Raw genomic sequence first — 12707 nt, forward strand, 5'->3', positions numbered from 1 at the left:
ATATTCTTGGGAAGAATTGTGCCTTGCTTTTCTCTGGTGGTGACAGGACAGGGCTTGGAGCACCCTGGGATAGTGGGAGGTGTCCCTGCCCATGGCAGGGGTGGAATGAGATGAGCTTCAAGATCCCTCCCAACCCAAGCTGTTGAAGGGAACAATTCACAGAATCACAGAATTTCTAGGTTGGAAGAGACCTTTAAGATCATCGAGTCCAATTCTGTGTGTGCAAGCCCTAGACAGGGCAATGCTTTTATTTTGCCTGTTCATGGCTTTTCCTGCTGCTTCTCCCCTCAAAATAAAGAGTGAGGGCTGATGGGCAGCTCTTCCTCAGTGGCTGAAGAGTGAATTTGTGCACAGGTAGAGCCTCTGGGAGAGGAGATCATCCAGCACCACCTCAGAGCAGAGGATGTGTGGGGCTGCACCCTCCCCATATGGACTCATTTTCATCTTGCCAGCTGAAAGCTGCACTGGGTAAGAACAGCTTTTTAGCGTGAGGAGAAAACATTGGGATGATTTTTATTTTTTTTGTTTTGAGATGAAAAGTGAAGAAAGACAAGTGAGCAGTCTTCAGATACGCCAAAAGCTGCCCCAGAGAGGCAGGGAATGAGCTGTACCCCCTGCCATGGCGATGCCTGAGCTTTAATTACAGCCAGGGAGATTTTGGCTGCCCAGCAGGGAAAACACTGATGGGAAGGACAGGGAAGCACGGGAATGAATTGCCTGAGGACAGCAGAGGCTCTGTTGTTGGAGGCCTTTAAGATGGGGGTAGACAAGCATCTGTCAGGAAGGCTTTAGACAGAGCTGACGGAGCTGATCCTGCCCTGAGGCAGGAGATGGTCGGGTTGACCTCCCGAGGCCCCTTCCAGCACTGTTTTTTATTATCTCCACCGACAACACCCCCTGCCTTGACCTTTGGTATGCTACTTCTTGAGCCATCTTTGCAGCAGAGAGAGAGGGGGCATAGAAAACTCATTTTTAAAAGTAGAGCCAGGATTTGGCTCTACTCTCTTTTTTAAAGCCCTCAGAGTTTCTCCTTAAAACCTCAATAACTCACAATGTTAGGGTACATGCAACTTTTTATTGCTTTAAAGTGGTCCAGTTTTGTCTTTCTTTCTAAAGTTAGCTGCAAAGTGGCCAACAGACATCACAAGCATTGCACAGGTAGAGATTTCCCAGTGACTTGAGAGCCCTGAAACCCCAGGCAGACACAGTGGGTGGGTGAAATCCAAATGGATACAGGCTGTCTGTTCTGTGTACTCCAAACATGCTCATAAAGCTCTCCCTAACAAGACCTAGACCTCGACATCTAAAGGCTAATGGGATGCAAATCATAGCTGCTTCATGAATCACCAATTCAAAAATGTTTTGGGTTGGAAAGGACCTTAAAGATCATCCTGTTCCATCCCTGACGTGGGCAGGGACACCTTCCACTATCCCAGGTTGCTCCAAGCCCCATCCAACCTGGCCTTGGGCACTTCCAGGGATCCAGGGGTACCCACAGCTTGTCTGGGTAAACTATGCCAGGGGCTCACCACCCTCTGAGTACAGAATGTCTTCCAAACATCTCACTTAAATCTCTCCCTTTTAGTTAAAAATCGTTCCCCCTTATCCTAAAAGTGTCTGTACTTGTAAGGAAAAACGGTAGATGGGATCCTGGCGTCAGGAGTAGCACCAGCTGTGTCAGGCACTGTTTGCACCCAGGTTAACACAATGAAATGCAAATGTTCTAATTCTGAATCCCACGTATCAGATCACTTTAAGCTTCTTTTGATCCTGAACCTGGCAAACCTATTTTGAATGGTCTTCATTGGACGACTCCTAAGTTAAGAACACTTGTGATGTCTCCTTTAAGTTTTTCTTCGAGGGGCCCTTTTCAGTGCACAATAAGCAGCCAAAAGGAGACCAGGTCCCTGCAGGGATGAGGAAAAAAAAAGAGCACCAGATCCTCTCCTTGCAGCCCTGCAGGTGTTTTGGGCACTAGTGTGAAATGGAAAAACTCTTTGACTTCTGCTTTTTGTGCTCTGCCCCTTTTCAGTCTCCCACATCCTTGCCTCCGTGCCAGGCTTCAGTAGGGAAACATCATATTGATTGTGATGCAGGCAATTAAATGGTGTTAATGAAGTTCAAACAAGTGTTATCATAAGCTTGGCAGCATGGAGAGAAATGAAAGGTCAGCCACAGCCCTTTGTCATTTTTCAGTGTGGCGTTGAATGCTAATGAGACAGTCCCAATTAGAACAGGCTCCCCTTTGTATTGCTTGGGGATTGCATCAAATGCTCCCAAGTTCTCCAGATTTCCAGGCTCAAAGGGGACATTTGAAGTAAACTTGAAAAGATGCAGATCTGAAGCTGCTCTAATGTAAATTCAGCAGAGCCTATGGAGTTTTACTAACTGAAGTCAGATGAGATTCTGCTGTATCGTTACCATTCTTTTCCTCTATTTTTTTTATGGTAATTGAAAAGCCTCCACTTTGTTTTAGAACTACAGCCTGACTTTTCGTGGTGGCTTCAACAAAAGCCAAATAGCCTGTCCCAATTTCCTGGGTTAATTGTCCTGCCTCATCAGGTCTTGTGTTCTGCAGCAGGAAATCCAAGATGTGCCTGCACCAGGACACTTTTTAACCACGTGTTTCCAGCTCTCTGTGTCTCATTTGAACAGGAAACCTGCTTTTTCCCAAAAGCCACAATTTCTCAGCTGGATTGTTTCAGCAGGCAGAGTCCACCTCTGCTTCCAACAATGTTATAAAAGGACTTTCATAAAATCACAGAATAGTTTGGGTTGGAAGGGACATTTAGAAGTCATCTAGTCCAACCCCCCTGCAATGAGCAGGGAGCATCTTCAACTAAATTTAACTGATGTACAATAATCTTTCTATTGCTGTTGTCAGCAAATCCACTATCTTGAATAATTATAGAAATGGGCACTGAAACAACCAAGCTCCCAAAATGTCACGGAAGATGTCCATTTCTTATACAGTTTTCCATTAGGTCGACGGGAAATTACAAAAATTGGCAAATTTTAAAATTTCTTAATTAGTCATTGTCATGCAACCCAGTGCTGAAGGCAACCCTTGACTCACCACAAGGAAGTAACTGAAAACATGAGAAAATCCCACGCTAAAACATGACCCAAACAAACAAAACCAGTGAAGATTCCTGACAGTCTTGCTGTTGAAATCTTTTGGAATCAAATTTCCAGTTGACCACAGGGTGGTCAACTGGTAGGGCCAGAAGCTGTAACTATTGCCTTCCCAATGCACATTCCTAGGTGGAAAACAAATATTTGAAGGATTGGAAAGACTTTAAACAAATATTTGAAGTCCTTTCATCCCTGCCTCCTCCTTCTCATGGCAAGGTCATTCCCTGCTCTGGGTTTTGTGAGCCCTAAAGGTGAAAGAAAAGGAAGAAAAGGAAGAAAAGGAAGAAAAGGAAGAAAAGGAAGAAAAGGAAGGAAGGAAGGAAGAAAAGGAAGGAAGGAAGGAAGGAAGGAAGGAAGGAAGGAAGGAAGGAAGGAAGGAAGGAAGGAAGGAAGGAAGGAAGGAAGGAAGGAAGGAAGGAAGGAAGGAAGGAAGGAAGGAAGGAAGGAAGGAAGGAAGGAAGGAAGGAAGGAAGGAAGGAAGGAAGGAAGGAAGGAAGGAAGGAAGGAAGGAAGGAAGGAAGGAAGGAAGGAAGGAAGGAAGGAAGGAAGGAAGGAAGGAAGGAAGGAAGGAAGGAAGGAAGGAAGTGGCAGAAGGAAGGAAGTGGCAGAAGGAAGGAAGGAAGTGGCGGAAGGAAGGAAGTGGCGGAAGGAAGGAAGGAAGGAAGTGGCGGAAGGAAGTGGCGGAAGGAAGTGGCGGAAGGAAGTGGCGGAAGGAAGTGGCGGAAGGAAGGAAGGAAGGAAGGAAGGAAGGAAGGAAGGAAGGAAGGAAGGAAGGAAGGAAGGAAGGAAGGAAGGAAGGAAGGAAGGAAGGAAGGAAGGAAGGAAGGAAGGAAGGAAGGAAGGAAGGAAGGAAGGAAGGAAGGAAGGAAGGAAGGAAGGAAGGAAGGAAGGAAAAGGAAGGAAAAGGAAGGAAAAGGAAGGAAAAGGAAGGAAAAGGAAGGAAAAGGAAGGAAAAGGAAGGAAAAGGAAGGAAAAGGGATGGCTTGGAGTAACCCAGCACAGCTCCATTTCCAGACCTCTAAATCCAGGCATGTTTTAATCCAGAGTGCCTCAAGTTGGATACAATCTACCACTGACTAATTACCCTCTTAGAGTTTGCTCTTTCTCAAAGAAGTTTGTTTGATTTCAGGTTTTTCTGATTTACTCAACCACTTCTTAAACTCCCTGACTTTTTATCTCCTGATTCACTCTTTGAAGAAGTCTAGTGGTCTTGAAGGATGCCATCTCCAGCTGATGCTGACTACAGAAATAGCTCCAACCAGCACTGGAAGCCTTCGGATTTGGAAAAACTCCCTCAAAGCACAATCTCAGAACGGAGAGAAGGAATTCATTAGCTTGGGGTAGAACTCAAATTATATTTTATTCATCCCTGATAGGTTTTTCCTTTCATCTCCCACAGCATCCAGGTGCCACTGCCTTGAGTCAGTGGAACTGACACACAAAAATGAAAGCAGGGAGGAAGCTCTAACCATATTCCAAAACCTGCAGTCTCCCCTTGGGCTTCAGTTCAAGTTGTCAGACATCAGTGCAGATAACAACCCAGCACATGCTGGGGACAGGAATCCAGGGCTGTTTACAAGCAGCAGGAGGTGTTATGTACCTCGTTTGCAAACCCAGTTGTTTGGGAAAACTTCCAAGGAAATGCAGCACCTATTGCTGAAGATCACTGGGCACCAGGATTTAGCTCCAAAAAGTTGTAAAGTGAAATCAATACTGGAAAAAAAATAAAACAAAATGGAAAGTGCAGCTTTTTGTTTATCCAGAGAAAAAGAGAAAAAAAGGTGTTTGTTGCATAAGAAAATATCCCATTCTCCAATAAAACACCTCAGTTTGTCACTCACATGTAGCATCTCCCAGGATAAAATCAACCCCTTTGAGATGGAAACCATTATTTGTCTGGAGAAACAGCCCAACCACACAGAGTGTTGCTAAAGCATCACTAGAGAATGACACCTTTGGGTCACTGCTGGTGCAAACTTGATTTCTAAATGGGACCTCCAACGCTTGCTTCCCATTATCCAGGTCAATCCAGCAATCAGCCTCAATACATTCTAAGAAACTTGGACACGGTACCAAAAGTAGGTCATAATTAAGCAAGGTAGCTCATAAGAGCCTTGCAGGTTGCCTAGAAACGACATTTGCTGAAGTGTTTAACCACATCTAAAAATAATTGTCCAGACAAATCACAGACCAATGGGAGAATTGTTGGAAAAAAAGCTGCCTCGTGCCGAGTAGGGGATGGAGCTCTTTGATCAGCCACACTCCTGCCACAAAACGAAAGAAAAATCATCCCCAGCAAAGGCAATACAGGGATTTATAGCACAGTGTGAGGTGTCTGCAGCAGCAGAGACCTTGTACAGCCTGCAGGACATGGTATCAATTTTAGGCCATGCCTGGGAAGTCATCCAGAGGAAATCATGGCTGGAAGCTGGGCGCAGTGCACAGGAATGATCTGTAGGATAAACCCGCCTTTGTATTTACAAAGCAGCAACTATTCCCCATCTGTGCAGTTCCCAAACCTGTCAATAACGCCAGGCAAGTGCAGAATATTGGAAAGCAAAGCCCAGTTCCTGCTGGATGAAGAACAGGATGTGCTGTTTGCTTGTCCTGGGGGAAACTCTATGGAAAATGAGGCCCCAACATGCTGCAGGAAGAGATGTTTTGGTTGTATTCCCTGTGGAGCAGCTTTGCCAGGCACTGACCCTCGGTACAGCAGATGGAAGTACAGACACAGGTCTTGGAAGTGTGGACAAAATGCTTGGAAAGACCTCTGACCTGACATAAAATACCTGCAGAGCTTCAGTCAGCAGCTTGTCAGTCATCTGGCATCTCAAAGCACAGAAGAGTCTCCAAGGGAAGTTGATGGGGGATAATTATAAATCCCTTGGGATCTGGGCAATGTGGGGACTGTCACAGGTGCTGAGAGCAGCAAACCACTCCAGTCCAGGCCTGTGTGGAAAGGCTGAGAAGCCTGAGTGCTTCCCAGGGCTCACACGCATCACCTCCCCTTCCTTCCTCCCTCTGCCACTTCTCAAGAGTTTCTCTTCAAAGGAAAAAATGATGGCAAACACCTTCAACTCCCACCATTAGTTAAATTTCCATCTCTGCTGCAAGGTAGAGGAATAAAAGGCTAACGTGGAGATTTCCACTTAGCAAAAGCCAAAGACAAAAAAGCCCCAGGGATAGTTTCCCAAAGTAACAGTGGTGCTGCCTCCTATCTCCACCCACAAAGCAGGGCCTGGTTGTGTCACTTTATGTCATTCTGTTGGAACCCTGGCTGCTGAGATTTGGAGACTTTCTGTGCTGCCAGGCACTGACCCCCAAGAGAACACTGCACTGACCTGAGGCTGTGGAGAAGCTTCCAAAATTCAGTGATAGCACTGGGATTGTGGGTGTGGAGTTTGAACAGAAGTGTGTGATATCACAGGGTGGGGAACCCAGGGTTTAAGGGTTTAGAATATAGTGATAGATATAAAGCAAGATGGAGGTTTTGGGTTTTGGGCTGGTCCTTCTTCACCTTCTTCTCCATGGGTTTGGGTGGTTTTGTGCAATTGGATAAAACAGTGCACATTGCAGGACATGGGTAGTTGGTTATTGAGTTAAAAGTAAAAACAGTTTAGGTGTCATTTTTTAAAATTTTTAATAATCCTTAAAAGGCCTTGTAGAGATAGATATGGGGCCATTTTGTAGCCTTGTTGAAGTACTGCAGAACTCACAGCTTGTGAGACTGTGACACAGATAAGAACTAATCAACATCTGAGTCCCAACACGAAACGCCGTCTCTGCGCATTTAATCCCAACCCTGACCCAGGCAGAAAAAGAAGATAAAGAAATTACATAATTCCATAGCTGAAACTCACCTTTCCACCCAGTTCTTGTAGCTGGGGATGTCCTTGGCATAGAGGAGCTTGTTGGAGGGGGAATCTTTGCCCAGGCGGTGCTCTGAGGTGGAGCAGGAGTCCATGAAGGTCTGAGCCACCACGGACAGGCAGGCGTCTGTGATGCTGTTTTTGTGAATGTCGAACACAAACTGGGGGTTCTTGATCATGTTGACCCAGAACCGCAAGGGGAGGCTGGAGGAGAGGTGGCAGAGGGGAAACAGTCAGGGCACAGCTCACAGGAGACACCACAGCAGCAAAAGGAGGGTGGGGATCAAAGATCGGGATGTGGATATGGAGATTCTGGGATAAACTTTGCTATGCAATGAATTCCTCCCCTACAAAGTCTAGGAATCACCTTTTGTCCCTGTAATCCTTACAAGGCAGATTTTGTGAGTCTTAGAGTCAGTATAATCTTATTGAAGGTGCCCATAAATTAATGGGAGCAAAATTTAGGTGATGACAAACACTCTGAATCTGGATATGAAGATTCTGGGATAAACATTGCTATGAAATTAGTCCCTCCCCTACCAAGTCTAGGGATGGTAGAGACATCACCTTTTGTCCTTGTAAAACAAGGCAGAATTTTTCAGTCTTAATACAATCTTGTTGAAGGTGCCCATAAATTAATGGGAATAAAGTTTAGGTGATGATGACAAACACTCTGAATCTCTCTGTGTTAAGTTGCAACGGAAAGTTGACCCTGTTGGTTGCTCCATCAGATGAAGACAGGCATTGAACCCACAAAAATTATTATGGTGTGGGTTATAAAGTCCAGAGGAGCTGTGGCTGCCCCTGGATCCCTGGAAATGTCCAAGAACAGCTTGGACAGGGTTTGGAGAAACTTGGGACAGTGGGAGGTGACCCTGTCATGGCAGGGGGTGGCACTGGATGAGTTTAAGGTCCCTTCCAAACCATTCTGGGATTCTACACCTTTGTCATTGAGGGACTTGGCTTTTAGCCCTCTCAGCAATCCCATGGGAAGAGAGGTTGGTGGAATTCCCAGGTGGACACGGAGAATGCTCATGGCACATCCTGTGTGCTAGGACACCATGTCCTGTCACTCTCTGTGCTCCAGCCCAAGCCTGCACATGATCCCAGTACCTAGAGCAGGAAGCAGTTGCTACATGACAGGGAAAGCCCCGTTGCCTCAAGGAAAAAAAAAAAAGGAGCTGGGAAACAAGAATCACAGCCTTTGATATGAAAATCTATCTGCCCTAACCAAGGAAATGCTATTCCAGTTGCAATCCAAAGCCCTTTTCCCCCTTTTTCTCCAAAGAGCAGCTCATTTGTATGAGATGCCCTGAGGTACATGTATGAGATACCTCCAGCCTTTGCCTGGAGCCTTTTGTCAGGGCAGGTGCACTGCAGTGATCAGGCTCAGGAGCTGGGAAGTGTCACAGAGCACAGAGCCCAGCCCCTGTCTCTCTCTCAGGCAGATTTCTAAATCTACCTTCACTCTCTGCATCTTTCAGCTTAGCAAATTCTCCTGATATGATATTCAGAACAAACTCCCCATTCCTCCCATTTGCTGATTGCACTCACAACACTGTAAAAAGCTCATCCCCAAGCCTGGTGGATTTTTGGGTAACAGCCTTCCTGACAGAGAGTTGACACCGTGGTTTTCTAAACCTCTGTGGGTTCTCCTGAGCAGCAAAATCACAGAACAAAAGTAAAGGAAAGCCCCACACAGGGAACCTGGTCAGCCAAGTTCAGGAGAAGAGGGAGATGCTGGAAAACACAGAATTATAGAGTGCTTTGGGTGGGAAGAGACCTTAAAGATTATCCAGGTGTAGGGACACCTTCCACTATCCCAGGTTGCTCCAAGCCCTATCCAACCTGGATTTGAACAATCCAGGGATGGGGCAGCCACAGCTTTTCTGGACAGCCTGTCCCAGGGCCTCAGGGAGAATAAGTAAAAAATGTCAGTGAGACACAATGGAGTTGTGGGAATTCAGGCTGGGAATGGAGAATCATCACTGGGGGGATGAGGTGGATGGGTGAACCTTGCAGAAGTCCTTGTGCAGGTGTTTGGTGAGGAGCAGAGTGTGTGTGTGTGTGTGTGTGTGTGTGTGTGTGTGTGTGTGTGTGTGTGCCTTGCTGTGGGGAGGGGATAGGGGACGATGTCCCTGGCTGGGAATAAAGGAGCCCTGTGATGTGACTTTGAGTTAATTTGATCTGATTGAACAGATTTCTTCACACTGCCCCTTTTCCCACAAACACACACACTCTGCCTTCCCCCCTCCCCCCTTAAATAAACCTCCTGCTCATTTAGGCTGAGTGGCTGCAATCAGCCTTAGATTAGTGCCGCAGATAATGTTAATAATATGCTAATGTTTCATTAGTTGAAAGCCTCTTTGGTGCATGGGGTTTCTTTTTTTATGTCACCGGCGCTGTGACGATCTGCCAACTGCATGGCTGGGAAAAGGAAAAAATGCATGAGCTGGGAGCCCCACGGCTCTCCTCTGCTGCTCCTTTTATAGTCCCTGTGTTTGCACAGGGGAAGGGGAGGGAGCCGTTCTCCAGGGAGCTCTTTCCAACCGGGAGACTCAGCAGAAACGAGATTTTTCTTCACCGATCCTGGCTTTTCCCACTGTCCCATTGCAGGGATGAGGAGCTGGAGCAGGGGGCTGATGTCACACTTTGTCCCTGATGTCACCCTTTGTTACTCACTCCAAAGAACACTCACATCCATCTCCAGACCCTTTGGATACCTTGCACCACTGGAGATGCTCTCCTGGCCTCCAGCTGCCACCCAGGAGGGCACAAATCTCCTGTGGGTGCTCCACATCCTCTGAGGATGTCTTGGGTACCTTAAAATTCTCAGTTGGCACGAGATACCTCTGTGTGGGCAAATAAATAGAGCCAGAATTTAAAACACCCAGTGCAGATGAAGGCAGTGGTGTTGAATCCTCTCCTATTCTTCCCTAAATATTCCTATGTGAGCCTGGACATATTCTATATATTCTTATGCAGAGCCTGGGCACTGCAGCAATTAAAAACTTCATTTTTCCTCATCAAATCCCTCACAAATCCTGCAATTTCTGTGTAATACAGGGCAAACTGGCACCTGTTTAGCCAAAGTGCTAATCCTTTAGATTTTGAGATCTTCTGACTTCTCCATCGGCTTGGCAAGACTGAGCCTCATCCTTTGAGCCCCACACCAGATTCCTCAGCTCTTCCAGCAGCCAGATGGCAACCACACTTCCCTCTAGTCTCCTTCCAGCCCGGTATCCATGCTGGGCTGTCTCACTCACTCACCAGTTGCTCTTCCAGGTGTGCCGCACGTGGGGGTCGTGGATGTTGTGCTTGTCTGCCTGCTCATCCAGGAAATCAAACATGTACTTGATGGCCAGGGGGAGGGCACTGCCACGGTGGGCAGTGCTGAAGATGGTCTCAAAGAGGTCGTCCACAAATTTCTGGAGGGTGCCCTGGTGGGAGAAGGAAGGAAGGAAGGAAAGAAGAACATGAGGTACAAGTGGGCAGAGGATGTTGAATTTTGGTACTCAGCTGGAAACAGGGCAGGTCTGTGGATAAACCAAGGTGTGATTGAAAACTGGGGGCCATCTAATATCAGTTAAACGTGACGTGACCCGGGAATTTCAATACAAATGTCTTTAAGCAGGAATGTTTATCATCACAAGAACCATTACACCTCATTTCCACACAGATTCCTCTCTCTGCATCCCATCCTCAATGCTGTAGTACATCCATAAGACAAAACCCAGCCATTTTCCAGGCTGGCTTTCACTCAGGGCCGTCTAAACTGGGAAAAGAAGTCTGTAGAAGGCTGTAGAGCCCAGCAGAAGGTGTCATGGAGACAAAAAGGACAAGAGAACCTAGAGAGGTGGGTGGTTAATGTGTGGCCAGTGTCCTAAATAACACAAACTACATTCTCAAGAGGCCTCCTCATCTTTTATTCCCCACTGTCAGGACAATCCCAGATCCAGGGCTTGGAGAGTCACCCTTGTGAGGACAATTGACTTTTAGCAGGAAGAGAGGAGCTGGAATGTCTGAGGGTGACCAGGCTTGGAGAAGGGGACAGCTGAGGAGTTCTAGGCTGGGTTTGGAGTGGAACCAGGCAGGACACACTTTCTCTGTCATCAGAGCTTCACAGGCATTTATATGTGGACAAACAGCTGCTCTAAAATAACCAAAAATCAGTTGAATCTCCAACAAACATTCCCTGATATGATAAATTTCCTCTCCTGCAAGATAAAACTCTGCCCTTTCTCCAAGGGCCTAGGGAAGAAATGTCTCCTTTCTAGAAACAAAGCCCCGGGTTCCACCAGAGTGGCTCAAGTTTACCTAGAGCTAACAAACACTTAATTAGAAAGCTGGTGTCTCTGGCTGATTCACCACTTGATTTATTCTTTGGGAAACCAACAGAGGCACCTTTTGTTTGTGTGAACTCCTGCGGGGTGAACAAAGCCCTGCAGCACATCTCACTCAGAACGGGCTCAGGAGGGGAAATCCTCTTGGTCTGACATGGGAGAGCTGCCCTCAGGTTCAGCTCCTGCAGGGAATTAGTTCTCTACATGCTCACCCTCACAAATGCCACAAAAAAACCTTTGAGGCTTTTAGGGGAGAGGCTCTTGGGTATCAGAGGTCAGGGATTTACCGGAATAAAAATCATTGTCAGTTTAACAAAGTCTTCCTGGGATTGTATTACAGCAACTGCTCTCTCTCCTTCCCTCCCTCAAAGGGTCACAATGAGAAAAAAAAAATTGCTCGGCCCAAGAGGGGAAACAATAAAACCCCAACCTTCCTACTCTTTCTGTTGCTGTGCAGGTTTTCCATCTGCTTTCCAGATATCTCCACAATAAAAACCAAAAGATCCAAAAAAAACCAAACCAAAACAAAACAAAAAAAACCTAAAAAAACCAAACCAAACAAAAAAAGCAACAACAACAAAAAAAAACACCCAACAAAAAAGCCCAACCCAAGTGTTGAGTTTGTGACCCAGAACAGAAAGCAAAAGCAGTTCAGTGGTGGGGTAGGGGCTGCATCCCCAGACAACATAAATCAGCACCAGTCCAATGCTTGCTGGTCTACACCAGCTGGGGCCTGAGCCCTGGGGAGCAACACTTTCCTTTTTCAACATTTTTCACATGCTGTGTGATCCATAAAAGCCTCCTGATGCCAGGGAATGGGGCATGGGCCAGGGGCTAAAGACAAAGCTGCCTTTCCTCCAAATCCCTCTGCAGCTCAGCCAGCCTGGGTGAGGCTTCAGGAAGAGCCAGACACCAGAGGCAAAATGAGCTGAGGAATAAATGAGCAGGTAAATCTGGAAAGTAGGACTTAAACTAGTGATGGAAATGTGTCTGATGGGTAAACTCAGGCAGCATTTGTGTGAGCGCATGGAATTGTGTTTGTGCTTATTAATACCCTGACAAAAATGAAGAAGTTACGGATGTGTTTGGAGATTCAGGTCAGGATGTCCCTGCTCTGCCCGTACTTGATTTAATCTGTATTTTCTCTCTGTGCATGCTGAGTTTTCCTGTCTCACTGTAAGGTCAATGTAACCCTCTCCAAGTCATCAGCACAAGAGTCTTTATTGGCCCAGGGAAAATGTGGAGGAGGATTGGTACCACAAAACTCAGGATTTTGTGGTACAGGAGCCATTTCAGACTGTGAGGCCTGACACATCTTTGGAGCCTGCTCTGAGCACCTGCCCTGGGTTTTCACTTGCTC

The 12707-nt window shown here is 46.5% G+C and overlaps 1 protein-coding gene across 2 annotated transcripts in view; it reads right to left on the reverse strand.

The window, feature by feature from the left end:
- Nucleotides 1–12707, reverse strand: part of PLXNA4 (plexin A4) — a 515162-nt gene that overhangs the window by 12543 nt on the left and 489912 nt on the right. For both annotated transcript variants that reach the window (XM_030960692.1, XM_030960691.1), the window contains exons 29-30: nt 10275–10444; nt 6996–7208 (exon numbers count right to left, since the gene is read on the reverse strand). In XM_030960692.1, coding sequence (XP_030816552.1) covers nt 6996–7208; nt 10275–10444 — 383 coding nt within the window. The remainder of the gene's footprint in view (nt 1–6995; nt 7209–10274; nt 10445–12707) is intronic.

The sequence above is a fragment of the Camarhynchus parvulus genome, chromosome 1A (genome assembly GCF_901933205.1).
Source record: "Camarhynchus parvulus chromosome 1A, STF_HiC, whole genome shotgun sequence".
NCBI lineage: Eukaryota > Metazoa > Chordata > Aves > Passeriformes > Thraupidae > Camarhynchus > Camarhynchus parvulus.